The sequence below is a fragment of the Seriola dumerili genome, unplaced genomic scaffold, assembly GCF_002260705.1.
Source record: "Seriola dumerili isolate Sdu_G_001 unplaced genomic scaffold, Sdu_1.0 BDQW01000341.1, whole genome shotgun sequence".
Classification (NCBI taxonomy): Eukaryota; Metazoa; Chordata; class Actinopteri; order Carangiformes; family Carangidae; genus Seriola; species Seriola dumerili.
This window is the reverse complement of record NW_019174596.1, coordinates 395307-420094: the sequence shown is the minus strand read 5'-3', so window position 1 is coordinate 420094 and position 24788 is coordinate 395307. Positions and strand designations below refer to the sequence as shown.

Below are 24788 nucleotides of genomic sequence, written 5' to 3'. Positions count from 1 at the left end.
CCCTATTCAGTTCCCTCTGCGCCTGGTCTCCAATCTACTGCCTTTGCATTGCATGTGCTTAGCTTCAGGCTCCACGCTTCATCTCCCCCACCCTCTCTCTCCGGCCCTCCGCTCCCTCCCTCAGCTCCACCGCTGCTGGGATGCTGGACTCGGGAGCTGCAGCTGATGTGGTTTGGCGAGCCGTGCGAAGTGAGATACAATGCATAATTATGTTGTCAGAGGACATCATGATGGAAACATCTCAGTCCCTAGACATCACGATGGGATTCTATCACTCCACTCTGCATCCTTCTGTCTGCAGCGTTATTAAAATGGAGGCTCACACTGTCCATGACGGCAGCTGGCGAGATCCAGTTGGTGCTTGTTTTCACCAATCTGAGCAGTTGTCTTCTCTAAAACGCTTGTTAGAGAGATTCTGACAAGGAGTCCTTTTACTGTCGTGCGTATGAATGCAATGAAGGTGTTTTAAGAAATGTACTGTTAAGCTCTTTTAAATCTACAGCTATAAAGTCAGGGTTCCTCTATAGATCCATCCTTGAGCCTTGTATATATGTTGAAGCAAATTAATATGACATGAAGAGGTGCTCCACGAGACATGCTCCCGGAGTTCCTTGAGCAATTAACATTAAGAGATAACCCTTGGGAAGTTATTGGACTTATTATTATTATTATTATTGGACTCAGTATTGACAGAAAAATGATAATTAAGCCAAGAAGATGTTTGTCAATGTCTGGTCAAACTTTTTTTTAGTTATTTTTAAGATATTGCTTTTTCATTTGTCAGCCGAATGAAATTGCAGTGTTACGGTCGAATGAATGTGTATTGATGTGCCATTAATGAGATCTAATTATGTGCAGAAACGACACATGCACGTCATTTGCAACAATAGGACATAGAGCTGCTTGTGCACACAGTACGTAAACAATTAACACCAACACTGTGAATGATTCTTGTGTTTATGAAAAATACAGATTCCATCAACATTCGCCATGAAATTGCAATTTCAGAGAACTCGCTGGACATAACAATGGCTGTCCAATTTCAACATAATTAGATTTTATAATTAGAATATGAATGGATCTTTCTGAACATCCTCCTGAGCGTAAGTTAGACAGACGCATGCTGAGAAAAAGTGAAGTATACCAGCAGGGACTCTCCACCTATATGAAATGCAATGGCATGGTGGAAGGAGAATATTAGAGACAGAAGCCTCATAAAAAGCCACTCAGCCCCCCCACTCCAGTCTAATGCCAGGTGTCCCTCGGTATTTCCACCTTTAATCATCTCGGAGAGAGGTCTAGAACTACTTGATCCCTGATTAAGACCCTTAACTCATTTTACTTTGGCTGTGTAATGAGGCTGTAAAAGTCCCAAAGTGAATAATGGTAGGAGAATGGCTACTCAGATGCTGTCAGTATGTTGTTATGCTTGAAAAATGCTCTAAGACTCATCTCGTCTTTAACGCCATAAGTTTGATTGTGCAGAGTTGTGCACAAATTACATGACTGTGCTTAAATGCAAATGAGAAATTTAAACACCCCACAGAGGATTACAGAGTAACAATGTTTCCTCGCTCTCCACAATTCATTTCCCCTTTCAAGACCTCCACAGACACGAGTTTGTGTCTTCATGGAGGATATTATTACACAAAAGTGCAGTACTTATAAAGGAGTAAAAAAAGCTGCAAGTAGACACCTCATGAAAGGATTGGATTATATTTTGACCTTTTCCTAAATCGCGCTGGTCTTTGAAAGCAGCTAAAACCTTTCACAAGGTGCCACCATGAAAATGTATTTGAGGTGTATTTATGGCCTCTGGAAAATGATCCCTCTTTTAAGCCGAGGTGTGGCAAAGGGAGTTCTGATTCATTTGTGCTCACAAAAATGTGGGCTTTTCAGACAGCACATTTTGCTCAGCTACTGATATTGTCTCAAAGCTCAGAGTCTCTTAATGCATGAACAAAATGAAGAGTTTTGTCCTTTAAGGACGTAGCACATGTAAAACAAGTTTAATTTGAAATGATTGGCTTTGGAAGATGAATAGCATACCAGTCAAATCTCTATGACTTGGATGATACGATATGCTACATATTTGATTGTGGGCATTTCATTTGGTGTTTGATGTTTATGGTTGTCGACACTCATAAGGAAATTCTGAATACTTAGAGAACTAGGTCATCTTAGATGAAGTTAAGTTGTAAAATGAAAAATAGATCCATACAGATACAGAAAGGCTGAAGTTAAAGATCTGTCTTATATGTCAAAGCTCAAGTTGGTGCTTTATCATTACATGTTAAGTAGAAACTGCAGTTGAAAATGATGCGAGTCCACCACTGATAAAACATCAAATCTTGTCTTAAAGTAGAAGCCAAATTGCTCCACAGCTGTAGCCCTCCCAATCTCTCCTCTCAATTCTCAGTGAGCCTGAGCTCACAGCCATCTGTGGCTGCATAACCTCTACTTCCCCCTGCATGGGTCCCACAACTCTGGCTGAATATACAAGGGGAGATGGAAGTAGCCTGTGGGGTCTTCCATCAGCAAGGCTGACCAACTGGGGCAGAATCACAACAGGGTGCAGATATGACTGAGGGCTCTGGATGCTCTTATGTTGGCTTTGTTAATGTTCAGGGTTACACCCTGCATTAACACAGCTGATCAGAGAGCTTGCTATGGGCAGGGAATATCTAAGAAATGTTGCTGCAGCCTTAATACCCATCATGGAGCTTATGTGCATGATTTCAGCTTCATGTTTTATTATGAGGGGAAGAATTTGGCTGATTTTAGAAATCTGTAATTTTGATTAAAAGATGTTTTAACGCTCAGTTATATATTGTTTGGCATGTGCGTTGAATTAAAGAAGAAGTAGTAAACGTCAACCAATGACAAACTTCAAGTAATGTCTTTCCTTTTCATTCAGGACTCATGCACAGTGTCAGATCACTTCAACTGTGTTAAAGAAGAAAAATCTTTAGACGAATCTGGATGTGCAGTCAGAGTCCACATTAGTGTGTGCGGCCCTTATTCTTCTGGCCAGCAGCCATTTATAACAAATGAACCCCTTGCTCACCATCTTCCAGCGCCGACCCTCTACATCTGCCAGCAGAATGTCCTTATTCTGCAGATTTGTCCGAATTTTTCTTGGATCTCATAAATTGTCTTCAGCAGCAGAATTAGAGGATTTCTCAGTGAAATGGAGCGTAAAGGTACCAATGCTTTGCAGCACCCAAAGGGACCATTCTCTGTGTTCTTAGAGGGATTTTCTTCATGTTGAATTTTAGGTCATGCAGACTTGACAAATGTGCTGAGCTCCTACCTGTAGATTTTCCTCTTAAGAGTTTTGACTGGTGAAAGTTGGAAATAACAGTGTTTCAATGCCTGGTATGTATATATCAGCATTATTTAGCAGAATAAATAAAAGAAGTTGCCAAGTCATCAAATCATCTCATCTCCAGCCTCTTGTGTCACTTCTTCAAAGCAAAACAGCTGCTGCCGTCGGTCAGTGTCGGCGGTATAGACGCTCCCACTTTCATAGTCCAACAGCACCACTGGTTGTCGGTGCACTGTAAGCATGGCCACCGATTTTGTGCAGAATTTATTGTGTGCTGGTGCATTGTGTTTTCCTTTTTAACGTCAGCACACATGAGGAACTCATCAGAGCTCACACTGGGCACAGTGATTGAAGCTGCAGAGGGATTCCTGGAATTACTTTTTCTTGGTGAAGGCTCATTCTGAACCCACAGAAAGAGGGTGGGGGTGGGGGGGTGGTGATCAGCAGAGAGACAGAGGGGTATGATCGAAAGGCCATCGCTGGCCTGTTTGTATGACTCAGTGGAAAATGTGCCTCAGCGAGTGCGGCCGCTCTGAACCTATACATGGGTGCTTCCGGGAGTGAGCTGGAGCCCATTCTTCAACCCTCACCTCCTTCACAATGGGCCAATAGTTTAATTAGCTTTCTAACAGCCGGTCTTGGCAGCTTTCCCTCTCTCCGTTTCCCCCGGTATTCTCACCTCAAACACTGTCCCCTACTGGTTGGCTGAGGTCCAGTAAACAGTGCCACTCCCCATGATGTTTCACACACCGGCTCTCACCGTAGCATACACATTCAACTTTATTAAAAAAAAAAAATAAGAAGCAAAGATTACAGTAAAATTTAAATGAATATTTTGTGATTGTATTATCACTTTACTATCAGTGGTGTTTGCTTTGATTAACAAGTACGTACTGCAGATTTTCTATATTATAAGCCTCTTAAATATTTTTCTTCTCCATGCAATTTCTCCAGGTGTGAATTGGATATCTCTGGTGTTTGGTAACGTCTGATGAATCCGACTTCAAACCGCAGGGACTGAATGGAAATGTAGATTTGTTCAAAATGGTATTTTCCACCCAGAGAGCGTTGAGCCTGTCTTCAAAGTGCTGTGACCGAAGCATGGTTAATCACTTAAAACAAGGCTTTTTGTTTCTGCCGTCTCCACTTGGCCTAACGTGGCTGGAACGTGGCTTTGTCCTCCTCTCGCTGCTGACGCACCCAGCCAGCAATCTGCACCCCAATCCTCTCCTCTCCTCTCCTCTCCTCTCCTCTCCTCTCCACACATGGTGTCGACAGCAGACGCCCTGTCACAACCTCACTGATTAGCCCCCAGGAGACCGGTTTGAAACACTCATACACGCTTTTTTTATTATGTCTGAAAATACGCAGCGTAATGCGGGCGTTTTTCCCCCGTCGTGTATCTGGAAGTCATCATGACTGAAGAAATTCAAACCACACATTGATGTTGGGAGTCAGTGGGCTGAAACTGAAGTTAACTCTGATTTTTCACTTTCGCCAGGACCAGCTGAACTAACAAAGTCTAGTCTTTCAGTCTGGATCTTTCGGATATCAACAGTATACGGCAGGGGGATCAGTTCAGGGCAGGTTAGGTGGCTGAACACTAAACCGGGAACAGTTAAAAGCCACATACGCAGGCAGTGACATTTAACAGAACCCTCCTAGACTTGAGGTCAGTTTAATCACCACCTTGCTTCGCCTCTGAAGAATGGAGGAAGGAGTAAGAATTAACAGAGAGGTCGAGGTTTATGTGCCACGACAGCTAGGATTTAGGTTCATTTGGTGTGTCTGTGGCCATCTCTCCTTGGATTGAGTGTGAAATCACATCCTCATGTTTGATTGCTCGATGTCTGTTCCCATTTCTCCACATGCCCATCTTTGTTTGAGTGACGGCCTGTCTGCACGATGCGTCCCTGCAGCAGCAGCAGCGTATATTGCACATATAAATGAATGCATACAGACAGAACCGGACAGACTGCAGGGCGTGCATTTATAAGCACGTCATGTTTAGACACACTGGACTGGCCACTTGGCTCCAGCCACAGTGAGATTGATGCAAAACACCACGCGACTGGGCAGGTGGCAGCTGCACCAGGAAGTACATCCACAGCAGGCCAAAGGACCGTGTGCTCACAAGAGCTGCCCGGATATGAGGAGATGATCAGGTGGGCATTGACGGCTGGCTGGGTGGTAGCCCAGAAAGGGCGGCAGAGCAGGTGGAGGCTGGAGGGAGAGGAGGGAGCCGTGTCTTTTTAGTTGAGTTTGACTTGTTGCCCTCCAAAGCATTCGATTGTTCTGTTTTTCTTTCATTCGTTTTCAGTGCTATGTTTGTTGACATCGTTGTCATTCAGATTGGCATTGTTGTTCAGAAGTCGCCTCATAGGACACTAAGTGCACAGATCCACATGGAGTATCAGGTTGTCTGTTTTTACAGGATCTAAAGCTATTACCCTCAGTGTCAGTTCACACAAACACAGCTTTCCTTTCCTTTCCTTTCCTTTGTTCACTCATTCGCTACTTCCTACATATTAGACACTTACAGTACCTAATAGTAGACTTAATGAGATTTTGTACACATGGATCATTGTTGTTTTTGCATCTATAATATGCAATTCAGTGTATTGTGGTCTGCATTGTAGAAAGGAGTGCACATTCAATGCTATGGTAAAATAGCTCTGTACAGTAAATCTGGAAGGATTTTGGACACAACCACAGTCTTAACTACTGAACTCCATGCACTGTTTTAGTTGTTGTTCTCTTGATCTAAAAGGGCAGTGAAGACGCTGTAACACAGAGGTTTGTTTCCTTGATTATAAATCTCTGCGGCTGAATATACTGAGACTTTCCCACAGCATGTGTAGAGACCCTGACAGAGCACAAAACTCAGGGATGGGTTCAGTGCGATCTCCCTCTGCTGATAAGTTGCACAGCTCAGTGATCACGACCCCGTCCCTGCACTAATACTGGACAGCTTCTATTTAAAGCAGATTCAAACGACTTCTTGGCTCCCCCTCTGCGCACCAGCAGCACAGGTGGCACCACCTTTCCTCACTGATAATCCTCTAAAATGTCAGGCCTAAGTGGGAGGCTGCTCCTCGTCTGCTTAGCTGTGGAGTCACCAGACTTAAATACTATTCAGCCCGACAAGACAAGACCATTGTGCGGTCTAAGTTATTATCTGCATGTTTTTGACTCAACGATCAACATTTTGTTTGATGTTTGTGACATTTGATTTCTCTCTTTCATTAATGTGGTAGATTTACACGGGCTGTTGTCCCGTAAGTTTGCATTAGACTAGCTTAGCTGTGGGTTAAAACAGGTCCTTTTAAACCTTTCTCAGGTTCTGCACCTGAATACCAAGTTCAATTTGATTCGTCTCTAAAAGCCCCTGAGGATCTGTTTTTTCAATCAGTACTGCAGACGTTGAAACAGATTTGTTTATTTCACATAAGAAATGTATTTTTGTTCTAACTTTTCTCATTGGTTTGAAGTGGGCGGGGCTCATTTAAAAAGATGATGTCATGGGATTCTGTGCACCAATCAAACCATGAAGCAGATCAGTGTTTGCTCATGTAGCCCTCATTTAATCCCATAAATAAACACTCGTGGACTGAAACTAAGCTCTCTATGGGAGGAATATCATGTCATATTTCGAAACTGAAAAAACAAAAAAGCTTTGAAAAGTTGAAACTCAGTGTTTGGAAGCTGGAAATCTAATGATCTAATGAAAAAAGCTTTTGCAAGGTTAGAACTAAGTTAATATGTAAACTCAGCTCTGAAAAGTTCAAACGTTCACCCGCAAAAGTTTCAAAATAAAGATTTGCCCTTTTGAAACTCAAGTTTCAATGATTCAGAACTTTTTCCCCGACAGTTTTCAGATCACCATTTACAAGGTTACAAACATGAAAAACAAATTAATACACTGGGAGAACAGTAACAAATTTGAATCTCTGAAAATCTGTTGGAGAAACACTGTAAAGAGAGTGCTGCAGTTATGAAGAACGGAAACATAAAAAATAATGTTTGCAGAGATTTAAATTTTTCAAAACATCATACAAGCCTTCAAAACTTCAATCTTGCAAAACCTTTTTATTAGATTTCAAGCTTTCAAACAGTTTTAACCTTTCAAAGCTTTTTTTATGACATGATATTCCTCCCATAGTTCTCAGGGGCTTTAAAATTTGTATTTGCCTATAAGTCATGGTCTTTGGAGCGAAATGCAGATTTGTCTCACTAAAACCTAAAGGTAGAGAGTGTATTAAAATGGAAGATGACATTTTGTGGTGGGATATGCAGATTTGTGCCATATTAACGAAGTATACAGCTTTTTTTTTGTCTGTTTTGAAGTAAAAATTTACATGGTATAAGACTTTGATTTCCCCCTCATTCGGAAAGGATCCCATGGCAGCGAAGAGATTAGGCTTTAACAAAACAGAGTACTTTTAACATCCTTAGCAGAATATCATTTTACTCTTTAAAAAGGGTAAAATTATCTGCTCTTTGTCTCCTCTTCATTGATACCAAATGTTGAAAGAAGAAGAAAAAGAAAGAGCACACACATCACAATGGGAACAATGGATTGTGAAGGAAAAAGAGGAAGAGACAAAAAAATAAAAAAAAGAATAAGAAAAGCCACAGTGAACTGAAATACTCAGTGAAATACTCCTCTCCCACTCCCCTCCCTTCATGTGATCCTATATATGGGTTAGTGGAATTGAAAGGCTGCAGGTTGTGGAGACAGCAATTGGCTGCCTTTGTGTTAGTGGAATTGACAGGCAGCAGAGCGGTGAAGCTGCTACAGGGTATGTGGTTTAGCCGACTTGATAGACACCAGTTTTTTTTTTTCGTTTTTTTTTTCTTTTCCTGCGAGTCGGGACGCTACAGGCGGTTTGATTAGGATGCACAGTCAAATGGAGTTGGCTCAGCTTGTCTGGGGTTGCATGTGAGTGGCTGAGGTCAGTTTGGGTGCGGAATAAGAGTCTTGTAGTTTACATTTGTGTGTAAAATTTGTGTTTACAAGAAGTAATTGCAGACATTAAATCCAGACACCTCGCTCGTGACCTATAAATGAACCTTTAAGTCATGTCTTTGCCTGTATGACGGTGATCTCATAGTGCTCTGGCACTGCAAGCGGTTTGATAGAAATCACACAAGAATGACCCACCTGTGAACCAGGAAGTGGTTCTCCAACTGCCTCGGTTAAGCCAGTGAGTGAATCAAATATTTACTTTAGCTGCTCAGTGGTTACAACAACACAGGAAATGTTAACAGGTGGAAATTTTCAGGTCAGCATGTTTTAGCTTTTCAGTTTTGCACATATTCCACTGTAACCCCTGTCCCGAGGACCTAGAGATACTGGCGCTTGCAAGTAATGCATTCACAATTAAATATGTGTTATGTTTGACACATCATAATCACCTCTTAAGCACATTTGAATTACAACATAGTGCTAAGATGGATTATGAATCATTATGATTGGCTCATAATGTGTTAGTATCTAAATTAAAGACATAAATTATCATAAGTGAGGTGTGTCATAGTGTAATGTTTATCTCCTTTTTTATGGGCGCTACAACTGTCACATGACATCATCTTTTCTTTTCATCGCAGAGAGAATATTTTGGATCAGATTGCATCAAGCTCCAATATTCACGTTCCTCATGTGAGAAACTACATTAACTTACTAAACAGATACATTGAAATATACAATATGTGACACTGATGACATGGACTCAAGTACTGCTTTCAAATATGCTGCAGCTGTAGCAACGGTGTAGGCAAATTACCAAAATAACTGCTGAATAAATTTCTATAGAGTGACTGATCAATTAATGGACCCAAAGGGATTCAAGATATTATAATATAAACCAGAGAGGCAGCAAATCATCACGTTTTAGAGGTTAAGACCAGTGAATGTTTGGCATTTACTTTAACATTTCATCAGTGAGCAAAATAGTTGTCAATTATTTTTCAGTTGATCAAATAATCAATTAATGAAATCACTATTTAAGCCCTGTGCTGAATTACAACAAAGCAGTTTTAGCCAAATGCAAAATTTCAAATTCCCCTCTGTTGCAGTTGTGTCTCAGTCTCTGACTGGTTGAAAGAGACACGTGTCTCATAGTTCATCACTATGTCAACGACCTTCTTCACTATATCATCCAGACACACTCTGGTTATTGTTCTCTTGTTTTGTACTTACATTTGCAAATTAGTTCCTTTACAAAGTCTCCCCACATCCACGTCTCTCAAATCTATAAGAGCATTCATCAAGCTGGAGCCTAAAATGAAACAGATGTTGAAAAACGACTCACCAGACGAAAGACTTTCTCCTCCTAATTAAACTGATTTGTTGTATGTTGTATTCCACTCATGTCTCAAATGTTATTTCATTTTCTGTGGAGGTGAAGAGAATTGCAAAGTGGAGATGAATGGCACAGCAATCCAGCCCTGCCTGAGAAAAGACACCAGCTCAAAATAGACCAACATTTTGAAAAAAAAAAAAAAAAATTATAATTAAAACTAACTCCTTATCAGCACTGTGAATTGAGATTCCTCCTACCCTCTACCCTAAACCCACAGGAACTGGGAAGTGGAATAATTGATGTTTTCTTTTCTTTTTTTTCTCGGAGAAAGAGAAACAGCAGACAACAAGCTCAGATTGCCTTTTGTCTTAGTGTCCTTGTTTTTCCATCGTGTTGCCCTCAAAATAGCTCAGAAAAAAATAATATTTTGGCTCTTATTCTTCTGACATCTCAGATGCTTTTATCGTCAACCCACCATAGAGAATGAAATATTGTACCACTCTTTTAAAGTAAAGGCAAAATTAATTTCAAGATGAATTGCAGCTGACTGGTGTCTCAGGATTCAGCATGAATACAGCTGTAGGAAGCCCTTTTGTCATTGTTCACCCTCAGAAGATGAAAAGGGAAAATGTTCTTGAACTATGTAACTTCACTTCACTGAATTGACAGGATGGTATGAAAATTATTATCTGGGCAGCAAATGGAGGTCAGAGAAGGGGAAGGGTTGTGAATTTTGTTTCACATCCTACAGTTACACTTTATTTTATTAAAAAAATGTGATATGAATATATGACATTTATATATGAAGGTGCATTTTTGCAATATTATGGCAACAGTCGTGTCTTTGTTAGGGGTTTGTTACTCTCATCATAATATACTAGAGGCTAATAGGATTAATTTGTCTGTTTTGAGAGACAGAATACATGTGGATCTCTATACACAGCGTTATTTTTCATTGGCCTACAGTTGTTCTTACCTTCGGTTTATTTTGCATCTGAACAGAATGTAGAACAGTAAAGTTACATGTGTCAAAAAATGTTAAATGTGTCGTATAAAGTGACAGTGACAGCTCTTGTTTCAAAAGCAAAGAATGGCAGGAATATTTGGTAAACATGATGCATCGTTTCGTTATGTTCCCCATAATTATGGAGACCGCTAATTACACTGATATTGTTTGATCTGGGTGCTTTTTAAAAAATAATTATTCCATTAAGGTTAAAATTACCACAATTATAGTCTGACAAATCCTGGATTTTTGAAGCTGATACTGTGAATTTTAAAGTTTAATATTTATAACGATATGTCCATTGATAGCAGTTTTTAAAAACATAAACACACGTAAACAACCATGTTTTTTCGGATCCCTTAGATTTGTTATATTAAAGAACTGTGACCAAGATACACATTGAATGCAGCATTTTACATTGTAAAAATGAACTGGTGGTGAAAAAAACGATGTAAACTTTTCTATGTACGCATTTCTGTGCTGTGCATTTCTGTTTAAAGATATATCTGCATATAGCTAATATCAGGCGACATATTGGCCGGCCAATTCATTGGCCGATATTAGCTGTTTGTACACTGTTTAGGATTTAGGATATTAGGGGGAGGGTGTTGCATATTTCTGAGTAAAGGGAGGGCTCAAAGAAGATATTAATAATGGAGGGAAGGTTCAGACCCCCATCCCCACCCCAGTAATTTTCATACAGTCCCTTATTTTCTTCATATTTCAGTGTAGTCTACCCTGAAGCTTAGCACTTCTGCTGTACCTGTTCACCATCTCCAATCCTTTCTTCTCTCAATCTGTTTCCTGGCCCTCTGTGTGTGACCGGGCCCATCCAGCCACCAGGGTTGAGTTATTAATGCCCGGGGAGGCAGAGAGATGATTTCATTGCGTATTCAGCTGTGGGGATGGATGGCTTTCAGAGGCAGCCAGGGGAGTGCTGGGGAGGAGAGCCTCTGTAGAGAATAAATATACCTGTCTCCTGCTGATGCATCGGGCCACACTCACTGCAATGCAAATCAAGCACTCTCCTCCTCCTAACTGCCTCCAGTATTACTCACCTATTCCCACCTGGATCCCCACCAGCCAGACACTCAGTCACCCCAGACTCAGATGCGGCTTTCTGCGTGGAGTGAAAGAGCTCTCAGGTATGGGCTGCCTTCCCAACATGGTTCGGTTCCCATTTGTTGACGATGATATGACAAGCATCCGTGCCTCATCATCACGCTGCATTTCCCAGGTGACTTCACAGGTTCTGGTGTTCATTATCCACTCTGACTGCCAGATAATTAAGGGCAAAGGCTTGGAGTTGAAATTAAAGCAAACGTTGTGAATGGTTTCTCGGAGCCCACACATCAGCCTTTACTGTTTTTTATTATAAATTAGAGGCTGGGTTTTATGTGTTTTGGTCCGTGTCTTGAAATTGGCTGCGTTTTCAGCTGGGTTTGATCAGTCTCACAATAAGGACCGGAGGATTTTATTTCCAAGGCCACACGAGTACCCAGCTGTGTGTGTTCATCACTCTAGGTTCTGTACTTTGTCTGATTTTTTATTTTCCTCTCAACCTCTCATATACAATGCCAAATACTGACTGGTAGCCAAAAATCCTAGGAATTTCAAGGAAATGAAGACAAAAGGTAACTGCAGTTATTTTTCATTGATCTTGTATTTGTAAGGTTGAAATTTTCAGAAACACTTACTCACTTTCTTTGCCGAGTAGAAGTTTACTGCATGAAAGTTTATTGACATAAATGAATAAATCACAAAAAACGTCTATAAAACACTGCAAAGGTGCTGCTGCAGCAGAGCGGAGAGAGAGCAAGCCCGCCAGCCAGGACAGGTGCTTACCAATCAGCTGATCAAGCTGGAGTTGATAGAAAACACTACATAAAACAGCACCTTACTGATCATGCTGCTGCTTTATTTGAGGGTGCCACGAAGGACCGAGCTGACAACAGTCGATCAGACGGTTACTTCAGTAATGTGTAGATTTTCTACAGTGGACAGAAAGTGGATTATGGGGCAATCTGTGTTTACTTCCATTTATTTGCTCCTGCATATACGGTTGGTTTCCTGCCATATTCTGCATCTATCTCTTCTAGAGATATTTGTGGTTTCATTGCGCCATTGTACTGCTGTCATTGTAATTCCCAGAGTTTCCATACTGTGCCTCCTCCGAATTAGATCACTTGAGCTAATATACACCAGCGTTCTCAAATACACTTTTTTACTACCTCTGTGAGTAGCTGATATGACAATTTGGTACTCAAACAAGTACTACAATTTACAATCTGTACAAGTACCGCTTTGTGGTGTTGGACTCTGCTGTTAACTGCAGATTTTCAGATCAGAGGCTTTCTGCATCTAATGACGGATCATATTTTTGCTTTGAAATATAAGCATTTTTTACATTTTAAGATTGCGCTTTGATGGCTGTCTACTCTTCATTTAGGTGGTCTTCACATCATTAAAAATATCAACACATTAACTGTTGGTGATACTATGGGGTAGGGCTCAGCCACTTCTCTGATGTCAACTTCTTCCTGTTTTGTTGGGTTTGATTTATTCAAGTGGAAAGTTGTTGGCGTACTACCACCTTAAATAAGCTTAGGCCAGCTTCCTTATGCTTAAAACATATGCAAATAAAGGGGATAAACAGAGACTCTGACACTATTCACTGTGCATAACTGACACTCTAATTAGATAGCAAGGCAGGGGATTATACAAGTAAACAGATGAGAACATACCAAACCTAATATGAAGGGCTACATGTGACACTAACAACTGATATGAGCAGAGAGACACTCACTGTGTTGATTAACTGCACACATAAAGTTAAGGAATATTTTTATGTACCCCCACGATGGTGGCGACAAATTGGATTGTCTGGTAAACAAGTTACCACCTTGTTTTTTTTTGTTTTTTTTAAATTTCCTTATGAAATCAAAGAGGAGCTACTGCATCCATCCTCTGACAGAACACGGCTGATCAGTGCCACTGTGTAAATCTGAAGTTACTCTGGTTTGCTAAAAGTCAGAGAGGTGAAGTATTAATTTATTTATAGGGCAATGTGTGTTGGCACTCTCAAGATCAAGTTTAAACTTACAGTCAACACTCAGATTATTGCTAAACAATGTGACACGGCACTGATCATCATTGTCATCTCCATTTTGTTCACTCTCATGTATTCCTCCTAACGGCGCAATGCTGCATCCTCGGCAGGTGGACTTGGCACTTCAGAGCTGTTTCAACATGTTTTCTGTTGGTATTGCAACCTTGAAACCAATGCTTCCAGGCTTGTTTGTAAAAAGACAAAAAAAAAAAAAGAAGATTAATCTGTGCCACCATTTTGCTCCCGAGAAGTGATACCACATGCTCTTTCTGTAGACCTACTTTTATACTGGTGCTGCAGATCAGACACATTGTGATGAAAAAAGAGAAAGCCTTAGCAGTCTGACAAGCATTTTAATGATACAGGCTCTATGATTTGCATTAATTTGTTCTTTATCATCTGCAGAAATTGCTTCTCCAAGGACATAGTGGTTATATTAAGTAACCATATGTACGGTAAAAAAGAAACTTGTTATTAAATGAACAGATTGAGAGCTATATATTTAAAATGCACATTGATTTCTATCAGCTAACAACAGCATGAACAACAGAACAAACTGTGAAACATGCCGGAACCTCAGCCACAAAATCTTGGCAGTGTCTTGACATTGCACTGGTCAATGCACTAAATTATGCTGTAATTATTCAGGTAAAAAATGGCCACTGACACCCCCCACACTCCAGCAGGAGCTGAGGGGGGAGTATGTTTGTCATGATAGATGAGCTGGATGTCTCTTGGTGCGTTCTGAGGAGATGACATTCCCGGCTTCCTTCTTCTGCATGATGAGACTTTTGTATAGGGAGGAGTCTGTAGGCTTCATTTACCGAAGCAGCAGGGAATAATATAGTGCCAGCGTTTGGATGTGTCAGGTCCCATATCTCCGGCTGTTCTATTAGAAATAGACCCCAGTGCGGGACAATTAACCCCTGGCCTCAGCAGCAGATCTGTGCAGTAACAGCCCAGCACGGGGCAATAAATCAAACCTAGGGGGAGAAACCCACTCTCCCTCCCCTGCTGGTTGGCTGCTACTATCACCCAATGGACTGAGCTTACATGATGCTAGATGTACTCTGATCGTACCGTATAATCACTGGTAGGTGCAAGAGTAATGTAATAGGTTAGCCGTGGGCAAGGCCACTCTGAGTGTGTTTGTGCCGCAGTGAATGCACCATCTGAGGAAAGTTCAACACTTTGGACCAACTGTAACCTTTTAATCCAAACAGCAGGAACTCATTTTCTGTGATATAAGGTTCTGTTGAACCTTGCTGTTCTAGACTGCTAACTGAAATGTGCCTGTAGCATCCAGCATGGGAAACAATATTGAAAGTTGGCATTGAAAGTTAGGTCACTAGCCTGGGTTAGTTGTTATTACATGCCAGTGGTGCGGCTGCAGAGATGGCAGTACTGGTTGACTGATAAGTCAATCCACTTTTTTAGACTAATGACTTTGATGAAGTTCATGTCCCCCCAGGATGAATTGTGATAACTTTTTATCTAACGCCGTCATCAGGTGAAAACTTAAATCTGTTCATTACCTCGGTTTATCAACAAAAATATTTGTAAGGCTAATGTCCTTTCCTCACCTGTGACCATGGTAAACTTTACCTCCTATTAGTATGTTAACATTGTTAGCATGTAGTGCACTCTGTCTAAAGTACATTCTCACAGAGCTGTTAGCTGGCTCTAGATGCTTTTTTTTCTAAAGAAAGTATAGTGTTGCCAGTAGATGGATGAGAGGAAATGAGGGGAGAACGAGAAAGGAAACATCTTGCAGCAAAGATGCCCAGTCAGACGTAAATTGGGAATGATTCGGTTCATGGTCAGGGCCTTAAACTTTAGCCCACCAGGGCACCCTTTATCTTGTTTTTTAAATCACATATTTATTGGTCGAAATCAGGAAATTGGGAAACTTGGTTCATTTTAAACTGTATTTTATTTACAGAAGTTTCAGCCACTTGTTTTAAGACAATATCTAGCACCAAAAGATCGGTAAAACTTGATGTATTTTATTAGTTTTGTTCTAAAAAGAAGAATAACCTGCACACTGATCTTACTTAATATCATGATTTATTGATCTACCCAACTTTTGGTTTCTTTAAACCTCTATCAGAAGTAGCAGTGTGTGGGATATTATTCTTTTCATGACAAAGTGACACTTTGCAAATCACTAGCATCTAAGACATTTGGATGTGCAAATATCTTCACTGAGATTACTGTTTTGTTTAATTATCTTTCTCATGTTTCTCAAACTGATGTACGCGTGAAAAAGGATTGCTTTGGTAGGGTACCAAAACCCAGATATTGTCTTGGCGTGGATATAAAAACATTTCAAACAATACTCAACCCCATGAAAGAATCTTTCTTTTGTCCTCCATTTAATTTGGCCTGTAACATAACAATCACAATAACCTTTAATGACTGCAAGCTGTGGATATCTGATACATTGGTAGTAAAAATGAGAACTATGAATCCTCCCTATACAGTGAAGCCGCCTGCGTTTTTGTCTGCAGCCTGTCATATTGAGACCATTGGTTTAATGGGAGATTAGAGAAAGAATGAGCAGCAATAAAGCTGTAGACCACAGGGGTCACCTTCAGGACCTGCTCATGGTTATTCTTGTCATTAGCATGTCGTGTCTCGTGCTGTCCAGCTCCAATTATAACTGACACAGGATCTAGTCTTATGACTGGGTTGTTCAAACTGCCCACTGTTAGACTGTAATTCTCACACCGATGGACTAATGTGAAATATGGCAACAGATGCAGAGAGCAATGACTGAAGCACATTATTCAGGACCCAAGGGCCATTAAAGCCATAGCTATTAAATATAATTTGAAAAAATTAGCTTTTTGGCACATGGAATAGCAGGTTGTGAGGTATTATGATAATCACTAGATTCCCCAGGGTGCCCGCTCTCTCCAAATGTTATTACTATTTGTATATGCCTTTGTGAATGGGCTTTGGAATATGTAGTCTTGTTTGTGAATGTTTTATGGGAGGGGTAATTCTCCTCAGATACAGGGGCAATTATTGCTTTTGCCAGGGCTTGTGTTCTTTTGTGCGCGTCTCAAGTAATTATTGCTCGTTGCACTTGATTTTTTTTGTTGGTTTGAGAGAATTTGTGCACGTGTGAACACATTTCATTTTGTACTGTTTTAACACACATACCCCTGTGTATGACATGAGAAAATGAAATGGTGTTCAGCCTGCATTCGACCAGTCAAACCAGGCTGATGGACTCAAGGACTGTTAAAATCTGATCACTGCTGACACTACTAAAAGCTTCATATTTGTGTAATTCTATGTGTTAATATTGTTGCATTTCCAATGTTGTATATATACTGGAGTTTCAAGATGGTGGTTGGTCTTTTTGGTCACCTTGTGAAATTTTCAACTCATGTTTTACATTCATGTTAAAGCATCTTTGCAATTGCAAAGAGTGGAATATTTATTTGAGAGGAAGTTGCTGTCAATATTTGCTCACGGGTTACTATTATTTATCCATAACATTGAGATTATTACAGTAGCCCTTGTGCAGTTCATACCGAAGCTGAGCAGCATCAGAGCTGTGGTTTAGAGCAGCGGTGCATAGCTCACTTGTGTAGACATGTTCACATCAACAGCAAACACAGGTCAGTGCTTTGGCCTTAAAGGGTAGAGAGGTGGTTAGTGTGGCTGCATTGTACATTTCATTGTGGCTGACTGCTGAGATTGGTTTGGGGTTCAAATGGACATTAAATGTGGGAACAAGACGTTATGGTTGTATTTTCTCACATTTTCCATAATAGGAATAGATTTAGAGCGAAATCTAAAAAATAAACCCCACATTATCTTGTAAGACAGAAATCAGCACAAGACTAAGGCTTTGGTATACTTCAGAAAGAGAAAGATAATTTAGATAATTAATTAATAATTAATGTTAGATCAATTTGTAAGCAAATATCCAGCATGCTCTGGTTCCAGCTTCCCAAATGGAAGTATTTGCTAGTTTACTATGATACCTGAATATCTCTGAGTTTTGGACTAGTGGTTTGAGAAAATATGAATATTTGGCATGAAAATAAAAAATAAAATGACACATTTAGCATTAATAAAAGTCATCTGTGATTTTAAATCTATTTTCTTAAAACTGGTCTCTATAACCAGAAATGTTGTGTCCTTCAGTGATGGCCATTGTTTAAATGTTTTCCTTTTTTTTCCCAGCTGCTGGCTGCACGTTTGAAGAGGATTCAGACCCCAATCTGTGTGACTTCACCCAGGGGGAGGAGGATGACTTTGACTGGCTGTTGTTTCGGACGTACAGCTCACCTTATGCCAGCTCTGACCTCCTGCGGGGTGAGTGGTCCTCTCTCCTACAGTGCTATAGCTTGTACTTGATTGCCATTTCAGACTGCAGCCATTTTGTGTTGTGAGACGTCTGTTGGCATGCAGATCTTTGATTACACAGAGCTGACCAGGAGATTGGCTCGCTACAAATCTTACACTGAAACACATCAAGTGAGAAATCATGGGGCACGAGACCAGAAGCTATTTTTTTGGGCATATCAGCATTTGGTGTGTGCTTCCGTTTCTTTCGTAAATTATCCTAAAGCCCGGGGAAAGAAATGGTACTTTTGTTTGTATCAATGTGACAGAAATATCAGGAGAATGTGACTGTTGAAATCAGCCCTCATAGATGTCCAGCGTCCATTATGCATCAGCTCTAATGAACCACTCACCCCAGTTTTGTCTGCTTCCCACTAACCCCAAGGATAATTTTATGTTAACCAGCCTCACAGGACTAATGGAAACCAGCATTTTCCTGCCATCATCCTCTCTACTTGTGGTTGCCAGAGGGAGATGGCATGCATAGTTTATAAGGCGCTCCTCCATCTCTGCATTAACAAATACCTACAGGGATCTGACAAAGAGAAGAGTGCTGTTTCAGCTTCTCAGCAGAAATATTGGTGGCAGCAGTGACTCTCTGCTGAGCTACTTCTACCATGGAAACTTGCAATATGATTAAGGTGCTGACCTCCCTTTAACCACTCAATCAATCTATGATATGGTAATGAGATTTCGACCAGTTTATGACAAAAACATGCATTTAACTGCTCATTGTACATGAGAGGGAGAGAGTGAGAACTTGCATGTTGAACAGCTGCAGCAATTTCAAAAGCTTGAAAGAAAGAACTGACATCATTTGATAGCAGAAGAGACAGATCAGTGGCAGATATAAAGACAGATAAGCTAAGAGGAACAGATGTAAAAATGACAAGATAGGACGCAGTCAGATACTGTAGATCATTTAAAAAGAAATAATTGTAGGCTACAGGGAATACTCCATCCTTTTTGAACATTTTGACTCAAGTAGCCTTTCAAAAGAATTTCATAAATTTCCTGCAGGAGTAAATACTGTTATTTTTAAAAGCTGATTCATATCACTTAAATTCCTTCTCTTTTGGCATCTATCCAAAAAGAATTCAGAATTTTATAAATCTGAAATTTAGTCCTTAACTCTTAAACTGCACTTAATTCACCTCCACATCATCAGCATTCAAGTGAGAATCTGCATGTAGCCACCAGCCAATTCATGGCAGGCGATGGGATAATTAATAGTTTTCCCTTTGGGTTTAATTAAAACGTAGTGCCATGGCATTTACAGCGATCCAGAGCTTACAGTGAAAACTTGCACAGGTGGAATGAGGCAGGTACTGTAATGTGCTCATGACGAGACACATGAGAGGCTCTGAGCATCAACTCTTGATCGATCAGTTCTGAGAACCAGGAGACGAATTCAGTTTAATTTATTATCCGCTCATCCTTCAGCCCCACACTATAAGCAATGTGTTACTCATGTTCTTCGCCTGATTGGTGTCATTGTATAGTGACAGGAGTGTTCTTTCCTGAAGTGCACCATGACATTTTCACTGTGTTATTTAAGGTGGATAACCTTACTGTAGATACTGGCACAGGAAATGTTTTTCTTTTTCTTTTTTCTCCTTCTCTCTGACTTAATCCCCCTGTGTTGACTTCTAACCATGTATCACATTGGGCAGCCATGGTGGGGGGATAACAAGAGTTTATGAGATAAGGCTATTTACATTGGGCCAGTATTAACTTTGTGGGGCTGAGAAATTGGTGTCGAGGGAAGATTAGTAAACACAGCTGAGATAGCAGCAGCTTGTGGCTCCCAGGAGAAATTAGAGACTACCGTTCCCATGAAAGAGAAAATCGTCCTGGAAAAAAAAAGATGATAAAATGTGGTGAGATCTTAATAAGAATGGCCCATTTTTATCACATTCTCCTTTATTTTGAATTAGATTGGAGACGTCTGGTTGCTATTGATCATCTTCAGTCCTCTTGCTGTTTTAATGAACAAGTCGGGCTTGCAGGATGATGACCTTGTGAGGAAGAATGGGTCTGCATGTCAAGTGTACCTTGTTTTCTGAGAGTCAGATTTATTAGCTTCAAAAGTTGTGAGTCTGCTGCAAAAGCCATTATAGTGTATCAGGCTCAGCTTAAGGGGAAAATACATTAAACATGGTTAAAAAACAGGTAATTGCAAAGTATCTTGCTTTCTCTCTTCACATTTTTAGGTGTTTTCATTTTTTTATTCTTATGGCCAAGAGGTAAAACATATGGGCGACATGATACACAGATATTTACAGTAAAGCTAGAATGAAGGTTGAAAGCAGAATCTTTTCAGCTCTTAGACATCTTGGGGTTGGGTCGGTGAATTAAGCGCCCAATCTGGAACAGGTACGCACCATACTGTCATGGGCACCCCGATTGATAGGCGCACAGAGAGGGCTGGTAAAGAGATTGACTGGGCTGGTCCACTGGCCCACCAATATGGTGCCTCACCAGGATTTATCCCTGTATGCTCAACGACCAGTATGAGTCTGAAGGGTTTTGTTTGTATCTCGGTGGTGTGAATGTGTCATATGCGGCGGTTGGAGTTAATATCAGTAGGTCATAAAAATCTGTCTAACTTAATGTTAGCAGGTTAAATCTACATTTCTCTCTCTACTATGTTCTCTTCTTTCTCTCACTCCCTGTCACCTCAGTTGGGTGTCACCACCTGTCCTCAGTTTCAAATTAAAAGCCCTCTGCTGTGTTGTGTAATTGCGAATTCATGACACTGCAGCAGCAGTAATGATTTTGCAGCGACGGGTTGGGAAACTGAAACTGAAGTTAGATTCAGTGGCTACATTGAAAAAATATATTAGCTCATATCATTCCAAAACCCCTTGAATATCACAACCTGATAATCTATCTAAGGATGGATTTGTCCTTTAAATTGGATATTTGAGACAGAAAGTTCCCAATTCAACCCTCTGTTCTGCTAGGTGTTTGTTCTTGTTCAAGTGTCACTGAGAACAAAATCCTCACTCAGTTTTCCACCTCAGCAACCGCTCAAACAGTGTCTCTTGGATGTTCAGAAATTGGGGCTTTAGTTTCCAGCTGAGTCATACAGAAATTCTCTGACAGTACTGAAATAGTGTTGAAATATGCTACTGCTTCTTTTTTCTTACCATGTGTTGCATGCTAATTCTGCAAATCCCTCTCTCCCTGTATTTTTTTGTTAGTGTCTGCTGTGCTGTCCGGTAGCACACATACAGTGAAGGTTACTTTAAAGATAGGTCCTGCAACAGACGAGAATCTAACTCCATGTGTGTATTTGTACATGCAGCGTGCACAGTGCAACGTGCTATGGAGTCAATTGACTGGCTGTTTTCATTAGCTACTAGCACAAAAGATCCTTACATAAATACCCACAGACATTCTGAATGGACTCTAATGTTGGATGGGACCTCGGATCCAAGAAAGGTTAAAACTTACATAAAGCATGGTTTTCAACATTGTCATGGGGTCAGAGCCTGGTCAATCGGCACATACTGTAGCAGCAGGCTCAATGTAATGACCTTAACAGAGCTAATTCATACAATAAAACACACAGACAATCCTCCATCTGTATCTCCAGCATCCTTTACCAGTCGGCTATGGAGGACAATGTCATATCTTGTGGCCTTTACTATCTGTCACCTCTCACCCCTGCCTGGCCTCAGCCGCACACCGTAGATCAGCTGCACATTAGTGTGTGTGTGTGTGTCATTGACAGTGACCTGAGATTCATCTGCGTCTGTGAAAGGATGAAGCAGAGCGAGGAGACAGATACATCTGCTGTAGGAGGGGTGTTGTTATCTGAGCTGACCAGCCATCCTCACTGGTTTAATACTCTATTACACTGGCCTCCTCCACCTTTACCTTCCGGCAGACTGCATTTACCATATATATACAGTCAATATCATCCCATTTAAAAGGTTTCCATTTATTCTAAGTTTCAAAATTCAGTTAGTTTTGCTGTTATAACTGCATTTTTGGAGAGATAATATACTGTATGGCTTATAATTTTGCTGTTTGAGAAAATGGTTCTTAATACTGTAGGTATTTTAGTTGAGTGCAATTTAAGTCTGTTTCTTGTTGTATTAAACAACATAATTACATTGAATTGCTAAGTTGGTTGTCATGCAATGTAGTATGGTACAGTCTGTCTATATGTCATATTTTAATTGTATGCAAATTATTTAAGGAAAAGAGCAAATTGCCATTTGTTTTGACCATTATTGCAATTGTGATTTAAATTATGTTTGATTTCTTTACCAAACAAAAATTTATTTTGTCTCTACATAAATATATAGAGATATAATTATGTATTTATACGTATTCATGAATAGTGTAGTTGCTGTTTAGTTTTTCAGTGCGGGTTCTTATAATGGTCAGTAGGAGAGAAATCAGCTTGTGCCTAAAAACTTGCATAGTTGACCCCATAGGTTGTTTGCGCAAGCTGCTTATTATGACCCATAGTTGAGTTTTATTATGAACCAATATCTAGCGGCCGTGTGAGACAGCATCAGTTTGGATGTCCCAAAACGACATGTTTATGTTCAAGTAACAAAGCTGTTATACAACGGTATACAGCGACAAACTCTGTGTAGGGAAGAGGTCGGGGAGGATGGATAGGTCAACTGTTGTTGACTGCTGTTTGTTTCCTATTTCCATCAGCATTTTTTCTTATAACCGTGACCATCCCATAGCTTTAACTGTGTCTATTACCAAAGTCCTTAACAAAGTACTTGTTTTAAACAGTCTTTTCTTAAACCTGACCAAGTTGTTTTTGTGCCAGAGCCTACCAAAAAATGTACTGTAGCATTGACATTAAATAAAAGGTTTAATTATTTATTTTTCAACTGTGTTTTGAAAAAGTTCTGTGGCATATCTCCTGCCACCGTAATGGGGTGCTAATTCAGGAGATGCTCCTCTGGGTTGGACAGGGACAAATGACCTATATAGCTAGTTGTTTAGGTTGGAGGACTTGTGATGAGATATTGCTTTAGAAATAGGCTTGACATGACACAATAATATTTAACTAACTGAGAGATCAGTTCAGGTCTGTTTGCCCTGTCTGTCATTTCTACTCAACAACTGCCTAGGTTGACCAAAATGAACAGGCAACAGAACTCAGAAAGCATTTGAACCAGGCAAAAGTGAACTCGCAGGATTAACGTCAATCAGCTACAGCTGAATAAAGGAACTGGCAACAGCTGGTGATATAACCAGTGAATTCAACACCTACTGGCTTAAAACCTTTACTTGCTACGGCATTTCGAGGCACTGGTATATAATAGGTTAGAATTAAAATTGTCTGGCTCTTGTGATTTTAAAATTTCACTCTTTCAAACTGCACTTTCAATATTAAAATGATTAATTATTCAGCCCTACCTCATTTCTGTTTCATATGACAATAGCTGCTGTACCTCGTTTTCAGAAAGCTTGAGCTGTCTTCACCTATTCAGAGAAAGAGGAGTTTTTCTTTCCAGTGGTGAAGTACTTTTCTCTTGTTAATATTTTGGGGTAAAAAAGACTGAGGACCTGAAAGGGTGAGCAAATATATGGGGCTTGAATTCATGGTTGAGTAAATCTTCATAAAAAGTCATGTAATGGCTTAAGCAGTGCATAAGCTTTACGGGAAAGCTTGGCTTCAAGTCTAAAAATGTGCGATGATGAATGGAATTAGAGATGAGATAAAATGGTCTGTTGTTTATTTCCGGGGAACATTGTCTTGCAGAGAGCTATATTTGTCATTTAGCTTGGGTTACAGAGGACAATTGTTCCCTTGAAGAGTGTTGTGTCTGGCCATGCTCTGTTGAAGAGTCTGAAGGGTTTCGTTTCAGCCAAACGTTCCACCATCTGATTTCACTAATTAACAAACCTTCAGTCAGAGAGGGAGGAACTAATTAGTGAAGTCAGCAGCTGTAATATTTGGTGGGAATGAAAGCCTGCAGAGTCTTCCATGGCCAAGGACTGGACACCACTGGCCCACAGGGATAATGGCTTACGACTCATTACCTCGAGGCAAAGAAGCTCATATTTATTGATCACCGATGTGCTATATAAATGTCTGAAATCTCAGTGTCCATTTTAAGTATCTCAAAAATGCCTGTCACTACACAAAAGCTTTTAAAATATAACAAATTAATTGCATTGTTATTCAGTGAAGCGAGCGTCGGTTCCCTTTATGCCTTTTCAACAAGGTAAAGAGGAATGATGGTGCCAAATGCGGAAGCTTGCAGTCTAACTAGAATATACTGCAACTGATTCTTTTGTTCTGTGTTTTTTACTCATCCACACACAGGCACCCAGGTGATAGGTAGGTATGGTAATGCAGCTCCCTTTTGGCTGTAGTTTGCGTCTAATTAGTGTCGCTTTAGAGGGACAGATAGAGGGCTTTTATGTTTAAGGTTGCCGGTTTAACAACATAATTGAAGCTCAGGAAGCACACTCAGGATCATAGCCAAATAGACTTAACTCAGGTGAGATGAAGTGGCAGGTCACTTGAAGCATAATGGTTCAGCTCATGAAAAACCATGTGGGTGATACCCGCAATGAAGCCGCAGCATCTTTGCAGAATAAATTGGGAATTTTGGATTAGGTTCATACATAATTGGCCCTTCGTAAGGCTTGGGTGTCCAGAGATTTAATATGGCTGCTATACTG

At 40.3% G+C, this 24788-nt stretch overlaps 1 protein-coding gene across 3 annotated transcripts in view; it reads left to right on the top strand.

Annotated features, from left to right (window-relative positions):
- Positions 1 to 24788, top strand: part of LOC111232882 (receptor-type tyrosine-protein phosphatase U) — a 148434-nt gene that overhangs the window by 27389 nt on the left and 96257 nt on the right. For all 3 annotated transcript variants that reach the window (XM_022760565.1, XM_022760564.1, XM_022760562.1), the window contains exon 2: positions 17952 to 18083. In XM_022760565.1, coding sequence (XP_022616286.1) covers positions 17952 to 18083 — 132 coding nt within the window. The remainder of the gene's footprint in view (positions 1 to 17951; positions 18084 to 24788) is intronic.